Source organism: Colius striatus, chromosome 7, assembly GCF_028858725.1.
Source record: "Colius striatus isolate bColStr4 chromosome 7, bColStr4.1.hap1, whole genome shotgun sequence".
NCBI lineage: Eukaryota > Metazoa > Chordata > Aves > Coliiformes > Coliidae > Colius > Colius striatus.
Window position 1 is genome coordinate 21,137,117 of NC_084765.1, and position 19,581 is coordinate 21,156,697.

Here is a 19,581-nt window from a genome sequence, read left to right on the forward strand (position 1 = left end):
CTTTTGTGTCCCGTGGGCTGCAGGTTGGCAGCTGCTGCACCCAGACATCATCGGCCTCTGATGCTTACTTCCAATTTTGACCTGATCGTTGCCACGTTTCACTTTGTGGTTCTCTGGCAGGAGCATCCTCACGCGGAGAGTGGGACAGGGAGGATGCTCTGAGGCAACATATCATCCTCCTGGCTTGTTCACCTTGCCTAGCTTCCTCTGCAGGAATTGCCCAGATCCCATGTTGTGGTGTCCTGCTCCTCTCCCAGGTGGGAAAGTGGAGCTGGCAGCAAAGCCACTGAGGGCTTTGAAGGACAAGGGGAGGCAGCATTTGCTCCAGGTCCCTCTGGAGCAGATGGTCATGGGTGCTGGGCTCGCCAAGGTGCTGGTCAGTGGCCATCCCACCTAGAGGCCACCAATGTGGCACCTGTCAGCACAGAGTGGTTGATCCCCATCATGCTGTGTGCCCCGTGGCATCATCGGCCCCAAGCTGAGGGTTTATAGTCTCCCAGCCCAGCTTTCCATCTCAGTGAGAAGAAACATGTCCCTGACATGGTGCTTGACCATCCCCCCTCTCCTTCAAATGTGTTGACATGCATCCTATGGGTGAGCAGAGGGATCGGTTTCTCCCCGAGTGTGCCAGGCTAGTGCTGGATGTTAATTTACTCTCCTTGCTGAATTTCCTCCTCTCCAGCATCCCTTTGCCATGTCAGACATGGTTGCCCCTGGCTCCCCACTGTCACGGCTGTGGAGGAAAGCCACGGCAGCTGGAAATGCCTGACTCCTCAAGCACGATAATTGAATGTGACAGGAACACAATTACTAGGAGACCTTGCTGCCTCCAGCTGATTTGCATTGCAAATAGCATTTAAAAATAAAGAGTGATGAAGGTTTGTTGTGGGTTTTTTCTCTCTTTACAGGGAAGCTGGATGCAAAGATCCATCAGGGAGCAAAGAAAGGGTTAATGAAGCAGAAAGCAGTGGGGTGAGCTGCACCGAGTTCCCATGAAGCACCCAACTGCCACTGAAGGAGTGCCAGAACGGTGCTCAGCTCTGGAAAGCAGGTGGCAGATGGATCCCAGAGCACTTTTAGGTATTGCTTTAGCCTTTGTACTCCAAAAGCATTAAAAGAGATATGTTTTCACCAAACTCTTGCCCAACAGCCCTGTACTTCCTGGGAAATCACACACCATGGACAAGGGTAGGTGGGACATGGAGCTTGTTAAGATTGGATTCAGCCCAAGTGCTGGCATCTGCACATGAGCACCTGGATGGGAGTGAGGGGACCTTGCCAGCAGCGGCCAGCCCAGCTCTGTCCATCTTGGCAGGCAGGAGGTAGCTCCATCCTTGCTTTGGCAGTGTCTGTCTCCTGAAAACGATGTTGAGGTCAGACACATTGTGGTGCTGGCCTCGCAGGAGAAGGGTGAGGGACGGGGGAGATGAGGGGGATGGCTCCCAGCTGCTGGGGACTCTGAGTCCCGCCGAGCAGGTGCTTGAGGAGGCAGGGACTCAGGGTGAGAGGTGGGCTCTGTTCCTGCTCAGAGGCTTTCTGCTCATGGCAGAGCGCCCTTGCAGCTCTCAGCATTGCCAGGAAGTACCCAGCCTCTTTCCTCATTTGTATCAAAGCAGTAGCCACCTCAGCTGTGTGTATGACTTAAAAACCTGCTCTGCCTTATGAATAAGATTAATTTCTCCCTTTTTTTGAATCCTTCATCTTCAGCATCTCCTCACATCACCATGTCTGTGCTCATTAGGTGCTCACCTTGCCCCAGGCTCTGCCAGGGTGTGGTTTAAGTGTTCTTCCTCATTCTGTGAGAGCAGCCCCTGAGCGTTGCTGCCATCCCTCCTCCAGTCCTCCAGCACTGCTGCCATCCCTCCTCCTCCTTGGGGCTTTGTCAGGAGCAGAGCAGGGCTGCCGTCTCAGCTGTATGGCGCAGTCACCAGTTGCAGGTTGTCTCAGTTTCTGCCACGGGATCACACAATTGTTGAGGTTGGAAAAGACCTTTAAGCTCATTGAGTCCAACCATTCCCCCAGCACTGCCACGGCCTCCACTAACCCACATCCCTCAGCCACAACTACACGGCTTTGGAATCTCTCCAGGGACGGGGACTCCACCACAGCCCTGGGTAGCCTGTGCCAGCATTTGACAACACTTTTTGGGAAGAAATTGTTCCTAATCTCTAATCGAAACTGGAAGCCATTTTCTCTTGTCCTGTTGCTTGCTGCTTGGGAGCAGAGACCAACTTCCTACCCACCCCAGCCCCAACCTCCTGTCAAGGAGTTGCTAAGAGTGAGCAGGTCTACCCTCAAGCTCCTTTTCTCCAGACTATATATATCCAGGTCCCTCAGCCACTCCTCAACAGACTCATGCTCCAGACCCTTCCCCAGCACCATTGTCCTTTGGACACATGGATCATCCCTTTGCCCCGAGAGTTGTGTTCTATCTCCTTTTGCCACTTGTATTCTTTCCGACATGCTCCAGATGGATGATCTGGACTCACTGCCCATCCACATAATTCCTTGTTTGGAAAAACCTCATGGGTGTTTCAGCTCTGAGCTGCCCAGACTTGGCATAGTGGTTATGGTATGGGAGCTGCTTTCAGCCTGGCAGAGGGAGGTGGGCTTCTGCTGTTTCCTTCCTCTTCTGGCTGTATCCTGATGTCCACCAGCCTGTTCCTTGTGTCCCACCAGTACAGTCCCAATCAGCTATGCTGGGACTCCTGGTGATTTCCCTGCACATTTTTCAATTCTTGTATCATGGAAGTCCTCCATGGTGGATGAGGGAAAATGTCTATGGAGGCTGTAGGAGCAGAGCTGGAGAGGAACAGGGGGCTTGGGATGACATTCCAGAAACCTGGTGCCATGGGGAGAAGGAGGCAGGGGGGAACTTGACCTTGGTGGGAGAAGTGGGACATTGAGGTTGCTTTGAGCTGCCTGTATCTCTCCTAGGAGTGGAAGGGGTTGACCCTCGAGCAGTTGGGCTGAAGACAGTGCTCGCAGGACCAAGGTGGGTCGCAGGACCATTCCTAGGCCAGGCTTTTAATACAAGCCTGTGATCTGGCTTTGTACTAAATGAGATCAACCTTATGCATCCACCTCTGTGAAAGCAGCAGCTGCTTTGTCACCTCCTTGTTCTTTACATTGCTTACTGCTCACATCTCTGTGTCACCTGAAGGTTTCATATGCAAGGATTTTACATTCTTTACTGGCATCATTCATTAAATCTGTTGAGTCCTGTGGGGCTGGTGCCTCTGCTGCTGAGGGGCACGAGCACTGCTTATGGTCTCAGCAAAATGCACCATTGATGTGACGCTGAGATCGTTTCCAATGAAGCTGCAGTGCCTAGCTGTGGTTTTTTATTCTCTTGCTCCATTAATGATGTCATTTATGGCTTTGCCCTACACTGCCTCATCCCTGGTTTGGTCTGCGTTGCTTTGAGAGCATCATTCCTGACGGATCTCATGGGATATGATTCTAGAAGACAGAAGTGCCCATGAGAGCTGGTCAATCTTCAAGCACCACTTCCTCCAAGCCCAGGATCAGTGTGTCCCAATGCACAAGAAAGGAGGAGAAGGAGGCAGGAGGCCTCCATGGATGAGCAAAGATCTGCTGGGACAACTCAGGCAGAAAGCAGCCATCTATGAGAGGTGGAAACAGGGGCTGACATCTTGGGAAGAGTATAGGAACATTGCCAGGGCATGCAGGGGTGCAACTAGGAAGGCCAGAGCCCTTCTAGAATTAAATTTAGCCAGGGAAGTTAAGGACAGTAATAAGGCATTTTTCAAGTACATCAGCAGCGGAAGGATGGTGAGGAGGAATGTGGGCCTGCTGCTAAACACAGAGGGTGCCCTGGTGTCTGAGGATGCAGAGAAGGCCAAAGTACTGAATGCCTTCTTTGCTTCAGCCTTTACGGCCAAGGCTGATGCTCGGGAAGCCCAGTGCAGCAAGGATAACAGGATGGCCAGGACAGCAGAGGACTTGCCCTGGGTGGGTGAGGAAGAGGTTAAAGATTTGTTGGCCAAGCTTAAGGCTCATAAGTCAATGGATCCTGATGGGATGCATCCTAGAGTGCTGAGGGAGCTGGCTGATGTGATTGCTAAGCCTCTTTCTGTCATTTTTGAACAATCATGGAGGACAGGTGAGGTGCCTGAGGACTGGAGAAAGGCCAATGTCACGCCAGTCTGCAAAGAGAGCAGGAAGGACGACCCAGGAAACTACAGGCCAGTCAGCCTCACCTCCATCCCTGGAAAGGTGATGGAACAACTCATCCTGAATGTTATCACTGAACATATGAAGGATAAGATGGTTATCGGGGGAGTCAACATGGCTTCACCAAGGGGAAATCCTGTTTGACCAACCTGACAGCCTTCTATGAGTGCATAACGAGCTGGCTAGATGAGGGGAGAGCAGCGGATGTCATCGACCTTGACTTCAGCAAGGCTTTTGACACTGTCTCCCATAACATCCTCATCAGAAAGCTCAGGCAGTGTGGCTTGGATGAGTGGACAGTGAGGTGGATCCAGAGCTGGCTGAATGACAGAGCCCAGAGGGTGGTGATCAATGGCACAGAGTCGAGTTGGAGGCCTGTGGCCAGTGGAGTTCCACAGGGATGGGTTCTGGGGCCAGTCTTGTTCAACATCTTCACCAACAACCCAAATGAGGGGACAGAGTGTACCCTCAGCAAGTTCCCTGATGACACCAAACTGGGAGGACTGGCTGATTCCCCAGAGGCTGTGCTGCCATTCAGTGGGATCTCGACCGGCTTGAGAGTTGGGCAGAGAGGAACCTCATGAGGTTCAACAAGGACAAGTGCAGAGTCCTGCAGCTGGGGAAGACCAACCCCATGCACCAGTACAGACTGGGGATTGACCTGCTGAAGAGCAGCTCTGCAGAGAGAGACCTGGGAGTGATGGTTGATAATAAACTGAACATGAGCCAGCAATGTGCCCTCGTGGCCAAGAAGGCCAATGGCATCCTGGGATGCATCAAGAAGAGTGTGGCCAGCAGGTCAAGGGAGGTTCTGCTCCCTCTCTACTCTGCCCTGGTGAGGCCTCATCTGGAGTCCTGTGTCCAGTTCTGGGCTCCTCAGCTCAAGGGGGACAGAGAACTTCTGGAGAGAGTCCAGCGCAGGGCCACCAAGATGATCAGGGGACTGGAGCATCTTTCATATGAGGAAAGGCTGCAGGAACTGGGGCTGTTTAGTCTGGAAAAGAGGAGACTGAGGGGTGGTCTTATTAACATTTATAAATATCTAAAGGGTGGGTGTCAGGAGGTTGGGACGTCCCTTTTTTCGGTTGTATCTAGCAACAGGACAAGGGGTAATGGGATGAAGCTGCAGCACAAGAAGTTCCATTTAAATATAAGAAAAAACTGTTTCACTGTTCAGGTGAGGGAGCCCTGGCACAGGCTGCCCAGGGAGGGTGTGGAGTCTCCTTCTATGGAGGTCTTCAAGACCCGCCTGGACGTGTTCCTCTGTGACCTGATCTAGGTGAACCTGCTTCTGCAGGGGGGTTGGACTAGATGATCTCTAAAGGTCCCTTCCAACGCCTACCATTCTATGATTCTATGACCTGGGATGTGCTGAAAATCAACATCAAATGCCTCAACCCTTTTAAACAACTCTTTAACAAATTCAGGTATATTTTTTTTTGCTGAATTTTTAAAATATAGTTTGTCTTGAGACCCACCAGTGTTGGGTTTGGGCTGTGAGAGGATGGTTTCTCCTCTTCATTGTGCTGACAAAGAATTTCTCCACCTCTTTTGGACTGAATGAATGGTCTTTTCATACCTCTTGTCCAGCTGCTTTAAACCTCCACCAGCTCCTCTCCCACCGGACCTAGTGTCAAATCCCAGAGCAACAGGGGCATGGCACCGAAATGCCAGCCCTTCATGGTGTCCCACCTCCATCGCCAAGAGTTTGGGTCTTGCTTTGTCCTCATTGGGGGCCAAAAAGCATTTGAAGAAATCAGCATCTCCTTTGGTGTCATCCTGAAACCATGCTGGCGGAGCAGATGTGTCCCCAGGGGTTGTGGCACTTGCCCATAGCCCGTGTGAGCGAGTCAAGGCCTGCAGCTTCTACGCTGGGCTGGTTTTGGGGTGTCCTAGGGCAAGGGCTGGGACACCTCCTGCTGAGATGAGCCGAAGTGGGAGCTTTGGTGAGGGGGCAGGGGAAGCGGAGGACGTGCCGCCTCCCGGGAACGCCGCTCCCGCAGCCCGGCTCCCGATGGCCATCCGCTCTCCGCGTTTTCCGGCCGCAGCTGCCGGGCCCTGGAGCCGCCTTTGTGCGGGCGGTGCCGCGCCGGGTTTTCCGCCCCGCCGGGGGCGGCGCTCTTCGCCCTCCCGCTCCGGACACCGCCTTCCGGGTTTTGCGTCGCGCCCGTGGCGCCCCTCTCCGGCTGTCGATCGGGTTCCGGCTCCGGGCGGCCGCGTCCCCACCGAGCGGAGCCGAGCGTTTGCCGAGCCGAGCGGAGCCGAGCGCCCGCCCCGCCCCGCCCCGCCCCGCCCCGCCCGCCAGGCGGACACCGGCGCGGCCTGCGCGGCGCGGCCCACAGGCGCGGGTGGCATGGCGGCCCCGTCGGCCGGCCACTAGCTGCCGGCGGAGCGGCCAGGCGGCTCCATGGAGGAGACATAGGGCCGCCCGGGACGGGAGCGGAACCGGGTGAGTGGCGGCCCGGCGCAGTCGCGCAGCGCCTCGGCGGAGTGGGTGGGGGGAAGGCGTCGTTTAGGGATCCCCCGCGGCCGTTGGGCCCGCCGCTAATCGCCCGCCCCCTCCCCTCCCCCCCGGTGACCATTGGGCCCCGGTTGTAGCCCCTCGCGACTGCTGTGGACCGGCTTTCCTCTCCTGGTCGGGGCCTTTCCGCGCGTCCTTTCGCGCCGCCCCCCTCCCCCCCGTCCCCCCCTCTTTCCCCGCCACCCGGGCTTCTGAGCCCCCCCCCCATCCGTGGCTGGGCGCAGTCGCCTTGGTTCGGGGACGTCCCTCCGTGGCCGTTGAGACGAGGGTATGTGCCTTCCTCTCTCTCCCCAAGGCTGTCGGGGCCTGTGAGGGTCGTGCGCCTTCCCCAGGGGTGCGAGATCGCGGGGGTCACCTTCGCCGTGGCTGTGGCGCCGGGGCAAGGCCCGAGGGGCACCCACGGGGCAGTTGGGCCTCGGGGTCCCCCCCCAGCCAGGATGTGTGGTGGGGATCTGTGCGTGTGGTGTGGATCCTCTCAGCTGCGGAAGAGGTGGGTTGAGGACTGGGTCCCTACGTGTCCCACCACCACGAGTGTATGGGGGACATGTGGAGCCTGTTTGTGTGGGGTCACTGCTGGAGCAGGTTTTAGGGGGAGATACGCAATGTGTCTGGGCCCTGGGTCTAGGGTGGTGGCAGGACATGTGGATGTAGTTCCTGAGGGGACAGCTGTACCCCTGGGAGTGGGGAGTGTGTGTCTTACCTTCTTGACCCTCGTGTCTCTGCAGAGAGGTTTTGGGGGATGCGTTGGTCCCAGGAGGACTGATTCTTTGCGTCGATGCACTGCAGCCCTTTTGAGGTGCTGGCAGGGGGGACACAGCCCCTCATTGGGGGGTTCTCAGCACAAATCACAGGATATAAAATTTTCCCAAAGGCATTTTACGAGCACAAGTTGTCTGTGTGTTTTGGGAAGGATGCAAAGACTGAGAGCTCCTGTCCCCCTAGTGCTGTGGAGAGGGCCTGTGGGATTCCTGTGAGAGAGCCTGTGGGGTCCCAGTGCAGCAGGATGAGCGGATGGCCTTTGAGCCCCTGTGCTGCCATTTTGGGGTCTTTGCTCACGAGGGCCGATCTTGGGGAGGAGATGACATCGTGAGTGACAACTGTGGCCAGGCGTCCCATAAAGGCTGTGGTTTCCTTTGGGTGAAGCAGAGGGCTGAGGGGAGCCGTTCCTGCCGTGAAGCTCTCCTGCCTGATGTACACAGGGAGGTCACAGGTTCAGGTTAGATCAGCAAGACCTGCCTCCCTTCCATCTCCCAGCAGCCCCCCCTTTTTTTTTTTCCCCCCTCCCCCTCCCGCCTTTTCCCCCCATTCTGGGAAAACCCTTTCCCTTTGAAGAGCTCACAGCCTTCCTCTCCCTGCCGAAGGACTTACAGATGCTGACTTAGGGTGCCCAGGGGTGGCTTGGGTGCTTGCAGCCTTCCTTGTCTGGACATCCTCAGGAAAACCTATTTCCACGCTTTGTGTGATGACTCCAGCATTAGATTATGCTGCACATTTCTAGCTCTTTGTTGGCAGTATGCGACTGCACATGCATGGCACTCAAAAAAATCCAGTCAGCTTGTTTTATTGATTAGCTCTTGACCAGAAATAATTCATAATTTTATTATTTTGAAGGCATTTTGGTCTCAAAACAAAAATCCTTGCCCTTTTACACCCATATTTATCCAGCAAGGTTTTCTCTTCTCCCTGAAGGGTAGAGCTTGCTGAGGAAGGGAGACGTGCAGCACTGAGCCCAGCCGTCTCGGTAGTGCAAAAGGACAAGGATTTAATGTTTCACCTAAACTGGCCTTGTGTTCAGGACAAGGACTGGGAGCCAGTTAGAGCCACCAAAGGAAATTAATTATAAAGCAAGTTGTAATGATCTGTAATTGAGTATGGCCAGGACACAGGGCTTTGGTTTATCCTTTTTTTCAAGCTGGGTGCTTGGACTGGATTTCCAGTGGAGGGTCTGTGTGTTTTGCAAGTCGCCATTAGGCTGCTCATTAGCTGGAGGGGCTGCTGCATGCATGGATACACACGGAGGTATCTCAATATATGTGTTCTTCCATCCCAGCATCATCTGCATGTGCCAAAACCAGTGTGATATTTTTGAGGGGGGAAGAAGCTGCTGCAAAAAAAGGATACACATCTGTCTGTAGCCTCGTATTGCGGGCTGGGTGGCAACTACAAATAATCTCTCTGCAGTTGCAAGGTTGCAAAGTCCCCTGGTGCTTGATGCGTCCGGCTCGTCGGACGTTGGCAGGCATGGTGTCTGTGTCTGCCGCCTCTAAAGCTTTTTCCCTTTGACTTGTCAAGCTAGCTGAAAACCTGCCTTTTTTTTTTTGTTTGTTTTTTTTTTTTGGAAGAAAGGGCTCACAAAGTATCAAGGCAGTTGAGGAGTTTCTAATGCTGCGTTGGAACTACCGAACAGCTTGTGGACCTTTATTATGTATGAACAAGAAGGAAGGGCTGGAGTTCGCTCCGTCTGGTTTGTTCTCTTTGAGAGCTGGGCCAGGCTGAATTGAAATTTGCCTCCTGATTCTGTGTCTTGTTAATTTGAATTGCGTAAATTAAAGAAAATCAGGAGCTGCCTCATCTTTCTAGTGCTTACACCCAGACACCGCTGCCAAAACAAAGTTGGTGTTGGTGAGTTGTGTCCATACTGTGACGGGGACTGGAGACCTGGAGTTGAGATCAGGCTCCTGGTGCTTGGCTGCCACAGAAAGGCAGTTGGGGAGTGGAGCCACACCTTGTGTCTGACACTGTGATTTACTCGGTACTTCCTTGGTGCGTGTTGTCTAAAAAGGGATCTTTCCCTGCTTGCTGGTGGAGGGAAGAGGAAATGCTGGGCTGTATCGTGTTGCTCTTGACCTTGGGCAGCTGGGAGCAGGGATGCACCTCGCTGTCCCCCTGTGCCCTGCGTGGCAGGGCTCCCATTTGGATTAGGGACTCTGGGTGCTGATGCAATACTAGTCCCAGCTGTAATGCAATAAGCCTCTTTGTCCCCTTTATCCGGAGTATAATGTAAATAAGATGGCATTTATGATTGAAGGTATGTTGTTTGGGGGATATGTGACTGTGCATGTGCAGCTATGCCCTTTTGAGTGTTGACACTGCTGCTTCTGGATACCTGCCCTGGCTGGAGGCAGGGACCTGCTGGGGACAGGCAGTGAGCAGCCATATGCTTGCAGGGAGCATGACACATGCTGATTCCCTACTGAAAGGAGGTGAGACTGCAGGTGACCTTGCCAGGGCCCGGTGACAGTTTTACTGTGCTTGATGGCTTGTTCACAGTGAATGGAGTGAGCAGATCGGCTTTGGGTTGTCTGCAGGAGATGGGGAGGTATCCCATCAAGTTTCAGGTGCGGTCCATGTTGATCTTTGCAGGTTTGTTGCAGAATATGGACCAACATTTCCCCAACCTCTGGGTTGCCAGAGTCATGGGTCTGTTCCCAAACCTACTCTGTGTTTCTTTGCAGAGAATTTGGTGATTTATGGAGAGATTTTTTTGAGAAGCACCACAGATGCCAAAGCACCTGGAGATCACTTGGGCTGCCAATCAGCAGATCTTGTGTACCTTTTCAAATCATGATGTATACCTTGACAGATCATTATCAACCTTTTCAGATGCTTCACAGGCACACATGGGCTCTCTGGGTATGTCTAGAGCTGGTTACTTCCCCATGGAGCTTTCTTGCTTATTTGGGAAAGTTGTCATTTGGGTGGTTGTGCTGTGGGAGTTGTGGCTAGAGGAAGGAGGATGATGTTGTATAGGGGTGCCTACCCCAACTGGGCTTTCTGGATGTGAGTGGTATGTTGAAGAGCTCATCTAGGTGTGAAGAGTCTTTTGTAAGATCAAAGTTGGGTAGATGAGCCATCTTGGAGCATGCAGCTGCCGTGGGAACTCGTCAGTAGCCACGTGTAGTCACTGAAGTGAAGCTTTGGCTGTCCCTATAGCGGTTGGTCTGCTCCATGTCCCCATGCTGGGTTAGCTCAGTGGAGGAAGGGAAGCTGCTTGGTTTTAAGGAAGGGAAGAAGAAAGTTCCCACTGGGATGAAGCTTCTTTTGTCACATAATTGCATTGAAAATTTGCTTTCCTGCTGATGGGGGTCAGTGCCTTGTGTTGTCAGGTGGTTTCAGAGGAAGGACAAGGCTTTGCTTTGGCAGTCCTGCAGTAAAGAAAACAGGGAGTGGGTGCCTGTCTGTGAAACTTGCTTTGTGACTCTAGTTGCTTGTGTGGTGAGGGTTTTTTTTTTTTTAAAAAAAGTGTATTTAGTTCCTTTAAAGGAAATGCATTTCACTTCTGGGTTGTGGTGAAAAATCAGGTTTTGTGATGAGACCAAAGGTTGTTTTGCTGCAGCTGAGTGTCCTTCACAAAAATTACTGACGTAGTTGCTTAAGCGTCAGCTCAGATGTTATGTGAGGGGAGTGTGTGTAGAGAGAGGGTATGAAAGGATGTGAGTGCATTTTTGTGGATGATAAGGATAATTTCAGGAAAATCTTGATATTTTGTATTTAAACATTAAACGCTCAGCTTCTACAATTCATTTCCTTTGTTTATAGAGTAAGCTAAGAAAGAAAAAAAGAAAGATAATGTTGTCCCAGTGCTGCTCTTCTCCTGAGCCCATCGTGGACACAGCAAGGTTTTGTGGCATTGAATTTTCCCTTTGAGCTGTTCCTGAGCCTGTTTGAGTGTCTGGAAGGTTGATCTTTGTAGCGTCCTGCATAACGTGCAATGTCATGTCTCTTTGCTACACTGATTTATTGATTAAAAAACAAGTTGGTGGGAGAATGATTTTAATTGATTTTCCAAGCCTGTTTGTGATTTTGATGAAATGAAATGTTCCTGGTTCAAGAGAGTCCAAAGATTTGGCTTGGATTTGTCCCATGCTTCTCCAGTGGGAGAAAGGACAGCCTGGCCCAGGAGGAGTTTGCTCTGTAGCTTTTACAGGAGTGAAAATGAGATGTGTGATGATTTCACTAACATTAGCCACCATGAATTCAATTAAAGAGGTAAGCATTTTGCTAATCTCCAGGAGAATTCCTGCTCCTTCCCCAGAGACTTAGTAGCTGATGCCATGGTGAAGTTCCTTGTCCTGAAGAATTCCTGTTTTTGTTTGTTTTCTTTTCTTCTTTTCCTGGGGGGAAGGATGTTCATATTTAATCTGTAACTTCCCTCTGTACCTATTGCCACAAGTAATTAAAAGTGAACTACGACAACCAAAATAAGCCAAGAACACTTTGCTGCATGTTTCTTGCTGTTTTTTATTGAATTCCTTTACATGCTGGCTAATTCACAAAATTTGGCAATTTGCAATGGGTCATTAGTGTGCATTAGCAACTTTCTGATGTATATCATAGCTTTCTGAATAGGCTTTATTAGTCTGTGAAATACACCTATTTATTATCCCTCTCAGGGGAAGAAAAAAAAGAAAGAGGGGAAGCATTTCTTGGCATGGTACTTGCTCTGCTTGCATTTGTCCCTGTCTGTGTATGCCTTCCCTGCTCCTTTACTTTGCAGTCTGGTTGATTTTTCCCCAAAGCGTTCCCAGGCTGATGGTTTGACAGCAAGAGGGATTACAGCCACACGGACAGTCCTTTGCTGCAAATGAAGCCTTAGCTCCTGCAGCCAAGGTGCTCTAATTGGTTATTGAATGAAGGAAATTAAAGGAGTTAATAGGTGAAGTGGTGACTCCTTCATTTTGGAGTGATGGAGACATGTTTATCCTCTTCTGAAGCCTGAGAAATGGCCAAGGCTGCCTGGATGCTCTTCTCCTAAAAGAAACAATAAAGCCCAGTAGCATGGGAGCAACCTAGGAGTGGGCAGGCAAGTGTCTGTCTGTCGAAATTGTGCTACTGTATACCACTCTGCTGTGGAGTTAGATTGTGCTGGGAGATGCAGCTCAACGGGGCATCACTTGGCTAGGATGGGTGATGAGGAGGGTGCAAGTGAGATGTTGACTTCAGCAAGGAGACCTCTTTGCGTCTGCCAGTGCAGCCAGTGGTTTCCCTGTCCTGCTACACCTCCGTGGAGGAGAGTGGTTCTTGTTGGAAAACCCTGTGGCTGCAACACTGAGGGCCCCAGCTTGGGACTGGGAGACACTGGGGATACCAGGGTGGCTGGGAGTGAGGCAAGAAGCTTTGCTGCTCCCAAAGCCCTGTAAGGAAAGGGCACGAATGGCCAGTTTGGAGGCACCTGCTCTGCTCCTGAGCTGCCAAAACTGCGGGTGCCTTTCTGCAGCCCTGCTCATGGAGAGGGAAAGGGGTAAGCTCCTTTTTTCCGGCACTTACTCCAGCAGTTATTTATGCCTGTTGGTTTTCTTTGGTCCTTGCCAGCTCTTCTTTCCTTGCCATCTCCATGACTGATGCTTCAGGGATCTTTCCTGGGCACATCCATCTTGCTGCTGCTTCTTGCTGCTTTCTCAGACTGCTGGCAATCTTCCAGCCTCTACAGAGTTTTATCTGAAATTTGTAAGCCTTTTTTATTATTTTTACACAGTGTCTACCCCCTTCTAGGTTGTGTGTGAGGACAAGCTACTGACTACCTTTGTGTTGGGGTTAGCAAGGGTGTACCCAGACCGATTTTAAATCCATGTGACTGTTCCACTTTCCCAGTGGAAACCAGCTCTCTGCTCAGGGGACAACCTACCTCCAGGTTTGTCCCTACAGGAAGCATCATGATGCAGAGTTCTGTGCCAAACAGATTTGCTCAGATATGCCATTCTGAGTGTTTACTGTTATTTTTGGCATCAGCTAGCAGCAGCGTGGCTGGCTGGGTTCAACAAGAATGGACTTTACGGTGGTAGGAGAGCACCGGGGCCATGCCTGGTGCTGCTGGCAGTGCCTCTGATGAGCTATAGTGCACTGGTTTGTCTAGCATGGACTCGTTTGAAGCACTTCCACCTTAATCCCAGCCAGTTACTGCTTGCAAGGTTGCTTTTTTGCTTTTGCCACCGTGCAGCTGCCAACAGTCCGTGTGTCAGCCTTCAGCAGCCAAACCCAGCTGTGATGCTTCTCTGCTCCCACAGAGCTGCCTGCGCCTGCTGGGCTCCTGCTGATGCTGTGGGCTTGTCATGCCATGAGACCTGCGATTGTACAAGGTGGGACGTGGAGCTCAGAGGGTGAGCCGGGGGGGCAGATTTTGGGTGCAGATGGGGCTATATTTCGAGTGACTGTTAGACCATAGTGTGCAGGTCTGGGCTTGGCAATTACATGGTGGTGACTTACAGCGTGCAGACACAATGGTGAGAGACAAATTGCTGTTGGATGTCCCTAATTCAGGATTTATCTAAGAGCTGAGTTTGCAGGAAGGAAGCTGGCTCTCTTATTTTACCCACCAAATACTTTTTCTCCCATGTGTATGGGTTTTTCAGTTCCTCTTTCCCAGTACAGATGAACGTTAAGAGTACTGGGCACCAGTTTATGCTTATGGATGTGGACCTGAGTGCTGAGAAGGCTCTTGGCCATTTTCAACTGTTGGAGATTTTTGGAATCTGCAAGGTCATGCTTGCTGGAAGAAGTCTTGCCCAGTGTTTTTTTGGATGAGCAGGCTATGGTCCAGCTACCTGCTCAGCTCTGCAGCAGGGGCTTGGGCAGATGTGCCTCACACAGATCAGTGCTGTGAAAGTCGTAATGAAGCTTTGGCATGGCTCTTGTCTGCCCCAGGTGTGCTTGATGCTCCTCTGGTCCTCGCTGCTGCTTTATCCTGCTGCTGTGACCTTTCCTGCAAACCTGGCTCCTGCTGGGCGGGAGATCTGTTGGCTCTCCATAGGAAGGCTGTACTTGCAGGCAGGTTGCTGGACTTAAAGGGCAGCTACATGGAGGGCAAAGGCTCTGTCTTCACAAGGAGCCACGCAGAGATGTCAAGGGGCAGCAGCTACAACTTGCACTGGGAAAGATTTAACCTCAAGAAAGAACTTTTTTTTTATGGTGAGAACATTCACTCACTGAAACAACCTCCTCAGAGATGTGGTAGCGCCCATGTCACTAGAGGATTTCAAGATACGACTAGACAGGGTGGTAGATTGTCTCATCTGGGCTCCATTTACCGTGAAAGGTTGGACCAGGTGACCTTTCAAGGTCTGTTCTACGGTTCTATGTCTCGAGTCATGTTAATACACAACATTTCCACTAGTATGTAATGATTGTGCTTACTTGGCTTCTCACTGGAGAAGTGACTCCAGCAGTAAGATTCAGTGGTGAGCAGATGTCCCAAGAGGTGATGTTTGCCTGCTGTCCTTCATGGGAATGAAGTGTCATCTGGGGCTGTTGTGCGATTCTGTCGCTATTGATGTGCCTCTGCTTGAGCTGAGGAACATGCACTGGAATGATGTTTCTCTTGCTGTTAGAGACAGCTTTGAATATGAAGCTATGGGCTTGCTTATGTCTTGACAGTTGTGTATTATTTGGTACAGAGGTAGATAGCTTGAAAAAAATGTCTGTGTTGAGATATCAAAATCAGGTCATTTTAAATCTGAAGAACTGAGGGCTTTTGAGGTGTGGACAAAGGAAAAATTGTGAATTCAGTGATAATCGTCCTGTTGCTCTTGAAAGTGCTAAGGAGGAGCTTGTTTTGGTTTTCCTGGTCTCACAGTGCAAAGAAGGGCCTAAACATTTCCTCCTTTTCATTTTCCCCTTTTTTATGTGCCTTGTATATTTGTGACATTGTTTGGCTTGTTGAGAGCTGGGGGAAGTGAGGGGATTTGGCGAGGGTGGCTTTGCCATCAAGCCACGCTCAAGAACATTGGATTTTTCAGCCCTAGATTTAGATTCTCCTCAGCACCTATTTGGTATTGAGGTTAAAGAAGTGTCAACACTGAGTTTTAGCTAATCTTATGAAGCGTTTTCTTCAAATGCAGCCAGGTTCAGCTATGGCACCCTGTGCCCTTATCTTGTGTCTACAGTTCTGCTGGACTTCTTTGTGTACCCGAGTATTGCTGAATGTTGCTGTAAAGGTCATGTTCTTGTGAGCAGATGGGGATGGACATGAGGTTGAATTTTGATCTGAGCCGCATCTTTTGGCTGATAATGAATGTGAAGTTGACACTTGAGTGTATATTTTGTAGTGAGTTGGCATTGTGACTGTAAAATCTCTGGAGCTTTGCTGCAGGTAGGGTGATTGCCTGGCCACCCCTACAGCAAAGTAGTCTTTTCTCACCTTTTCTATCTTGCTGTGTCTTTAGCCTCTTCCAGTGACCTTGACTGTCCTGCTTTTTTTTTTTTTTTTTTTGCCTGGACTGAAGTATTTCAGGCTTTTCTCAAGAATGCCAACAAATGACTCATGATTTGAATGCTGCCCTGTGTCAGGTTCATCTCTAGTGTCACGGCTTAGCTTGTGGAAACTTGGAGTCCTGGCATAAGTTTCTCGACGTCTTTCTGGGTGCTCTGGCTGCAGTGCATGCTGGAAGATGTAGTCTTGGTGGGGTGCACCTCCATATTAAAAAAAAGAAAGGTGGCTCCATTTTATTCAAATTTGGTTCAGCCTTCTCTCTCCTGACAGCTCACCAGTGCCATCCTGCTGGGCCCTGAGAGCCACTGAAGTTCTCCCAGTGCCTTGTGTGAGTGAGAAGGCAGGACTGCAGCTCCTCCATTCAAAATCTTAATTCCACATTGAACAGCTTGTTTCGAAGCTCTGTGCTTCAGTGTGTTTTGCAACAGCCTGGACTCCTGCCGGTCAAAGACGATTGAGGGATCCTGCCCCGGTTGGGTGGCAGTTCTGGAGGGTGTCATAGTAAATCTCCTTTGTCTGCTGCAGCTTGACTGATGCATGGGAGAGAGCAAACCCTCCTCCCCTGTGTGATTTCTTGAGCTGAAAGCAGCAAGTGAGTGAGGAAGCTCCTTTGTGCAGATTTCTCCGTCTCCTCTTGTTTGTGCCAGCTGGCTCATGTTCAACATTTCTCTTTTTTTCTCTCTCCTCTTTTTTTTTTCCCCTCCTCCCCCATCTCTAGAGAGAGGGGGCGGAGAGAGAGGGGAACATCTTAGAAAGAAATCTGCAGAAAAGACATGGGAGTTACTTAACAAAAATCCAACCCAAACAAGCCCAGCTGGGGGATTACAAACGTGGTGGTAGGAGCCGAGCAGGGAGTGAGTGTGGCAGCTTGGGAAAGGCAGGCGTGTTCCCCCCCCCCCCTTCCTGCCTTGAGTTTCTTTTAGTCGTAAAAGGAAACAAAAAGGGATCTTGTGTAGAGGCAGTGTATGGAGATTGCTGCCGGCTGGCTGCCAGCGGTGGGAGGAAGGGCCTCGGCACTGCAACCCCTTGTGCAACGGCCTTGCTGGTGTTGGGGCTTGTGGGGAGCCCTTTGGGGTCTTGGCAAGTGTCTGGGGGTTCAGCATCTCTTCCATGGATGCTCCCTACAGCTGCTGGGGCTACCTTTGCCTCTCCTGAGAGGGAGTGGAGGGATCTGTTTGCTCTCCAGGATTGCACCCAGCCAGGGCAAAGTCTTGCTGAAACCCTCTGCTCCTGGATGGAAGAAACACCGTGTCCTGGAGATGTTTCCCCCCCACGCCCCCCCCATAATCTTTGCCACTCCTTGTGGGCATTCCTGAAAGTTAATCAGGGTGAAAATTGCAGTCAGTCATGTCTGGAAGCCACGAGAGACTGATCCTGGGGCACTGCAGGCTGGAGCACATGAGTATGAGACAGTCTCTACATGTGGGCTGGTTGCTAACAGAAGAAGAGCTTTCTCCTGCATCTCACCAGCCTTGGGCATTCAATCCTTCCCCGCTTTGATTTTGTGGCCTCTGGTAACCGACAGAGAAAGCCAGAGCAGTGTGGGCTCGTTAGGCTCGCTGCTGAGCATCCTGCACATGTTTTAGCACAAAGAGCCAGGGGGCTGGTTGGTTTCCTGCTCCCTTTTTGAAGGTGAGCCATTCTGTTTGAATAGCTTTCTCTAGGCATGTTTGAAGCTCTGAAAGTGAACTTTCAGGTTTGTCTCTTAACACAGGCTGGCTCCATCCCAGCCCCTAGATGTGGATTGTAGAGGTCTAGGCAGCTAATGGAGTTGAATTATTCATGTCTGGTGCTGTGTGTGTGCACGAGGCATTCCCAAGCAGAAAGCTGTCTCCTTGCAGGATCTGCACTCCAGGACTGCTCTTAAAACGCTTTGTTGGCAAGTCTCCAGGCCAACAAGTGAGCACATGCTTTTCATGTTGCAAGGGGATCAATCCTGTGATGGCGGGAGGTGAGGGGAAGGACACGTTTATAGCTGAATCAATCTCCTCGCTCTGTTTTCTGAGATGCTGTGATTTGTGGTGGCGTTACTCCCCCCAACAGGAGGATGGGGAGGATCTGGATAGCACCCAGTGCTGCTCCAGCTTGGACAAAGCAGGCAGTGGGAAAGGGATCTCCTTTTCTGTACCCTGGGCTGCAATAGCCAGGGGATTCTGTCTGCTCGAAGTAGCAATAATGTAGCAGGTTGGGTGTCTCTGGGGATCTTGTCTGGGACCTGAAACACTCTGTCTGTGGAGGCTGAGCTTGTGAGAGTGGCTCTTTGGAGAAGAGAAATGGAGAATCGGGATGGGAGTTTCGGGGAGGGGATGTTTGAGCTGTGAGAAGTGCTTCAGAACCAAATGCAATGGGTGAGGTTCAGGGCATCCCCCTCAGATTGCACACCGAGATCCTAGCCTTCAGCCATCTTCCAATGGTGGCACACCTTGAGCTCTTTGCCCTGCTTGGCAAAGAACTCTTTGCCTTTCCTCTGCTCTTCCAAATCCAGCATGTTCTTGTCTATCCTGTTTGTGGTTCCCTTCTCTCTATATTAGCAGAGTTCAGGCTCCCTTGATGCCTCCTCCATAGGGTGAATGGTTTTTTTTCTCTTCTTGTTTTCTAACCTTTTGATTCTTCCTGGCTCTCTAATCGCCGGGGACCCAGTGGACTTCTGGGCTCCTTCTTCTTTTTGTTGTGGTAGAAATTGGCAAACGCTGCTGTTGTTTGCATAGTTTGAAACCAAAGGCCTGCTCATCTGCTCCCCTTATTTCATGTATATATAAATAATATTTATGGAGATGTGTGTGTGCATGTATGTATGCACACTCAGAACAGCAAGATGAGCTCCGCCGTGTGATCTGAGAGCTGGCCAAGCTGGTGTCATGGAAGCGTTGTGTGGAATGAGTGATGCTGTGCCTGTTGCAATAGAACCGTGAGGCTTGTCCAGAGCCTTTCTGCCAATATGAGGCCAGATCCTGGTCCGTTTGTTCCTCCGATCTGAGCTGGCTGGGGCCTTTTGCATGCTCTAGCCATAAGTGGGCAACTCTTGGCATTGGAAGCTGAGCCTGATCCTCCCCTAGTAGCTCAGGTGTGTTGGTCCTGTGCAGTGGTGCCATGTCCCCGAGACGTGTCTGATGGGGCTGTGGCTGGACAATGCCTCAGTTTTGGGCCAGGAAGGGACTAAAACCAGCTTGTTACCAGCTTTGTCTGTCTGGACAAAGGAGTTGCTGTGGATCCTGTGGCACAAAGGGAGCTGGCCATGGAAACGAGTGCTGGCTGGGGAGGTCTGTGCCATATAGGGATGAGGTGGTTGCTGCCGATTGCTGGCCTTATCAGTGGTTGACAGAGGGACTCCAGAGTTGGTGGGGTTGGGCTGAGTGCCTTGGCTTAGGGCTGGGGAGTGGGTGCTGGGGCAGGAGAATGAGGGGAGGAGGTGATGACAGAAACATGCAGGGTGGCTGTGGGAAGCTGTTAGTGACTCTGGTGCACAAAATGATCTCCTGATTTGGTACTTTCTCTGCCATTGAAATGAGAGGTCAGTACTTTTCATTTCCAGCTTGCATACTAGCCCCTGGCTCCTGGGGTTAAAAATCTCTGTAATGACCTGTCAGAGAGCAGATTATTAGCTGTACAGAGCTGAGGATGCTGTGGGGAGCAGATGGAAAATGGTCTGGCTGCGGCA

General features: G+C 51.2%; 2 protein-coding genes across 5 annotated transcripts in view; both read left to right on the top strand.

Annotated features, from left to right (window-relative positions):
* TRIP4 (thyroid hormone receptor interactor 4) overlaps positions 1 to 1,117 on the top strand; it is a 30,187-nt gene extending 29,070 nt beyond the window's left edge. For both annotated transcript variants that reach the window (XM_061999653.1, XM_061999654.1), the window contains one exon: positions 909 to 1,117. In XM_061999653.1, the coding sequence (XP_061855637.1) occupies positions 909 to 976 (68 nt within the window). In that variant the 3' untranslated portion in view covers positions 977 to 1,117. The remainder of the gene's footprint in view (positions 1 to 908) is intronic.
* A 5,389-nt stretch (positions 1,118 to 6,506) lies between these two features.
* ZNF609 (zinc finger protein 609) overlaps positions 6,507 to 19,581 on the top strand; it is a 70,594-nt gene continuing 57,519 nt past the window's right edge. For all 3 annotated transcript variants that reach the window (XM_061999555.1, XM_061999556.1, XM_061999557.1), the window contains exon 1: positions 6,507 to 6,646. The gene's annotated coding sequence lies outside the window, so the exon portion shown is untranslated. The remainder of the gene's footprint in view (positions 6,647 to 19,581) is intronic.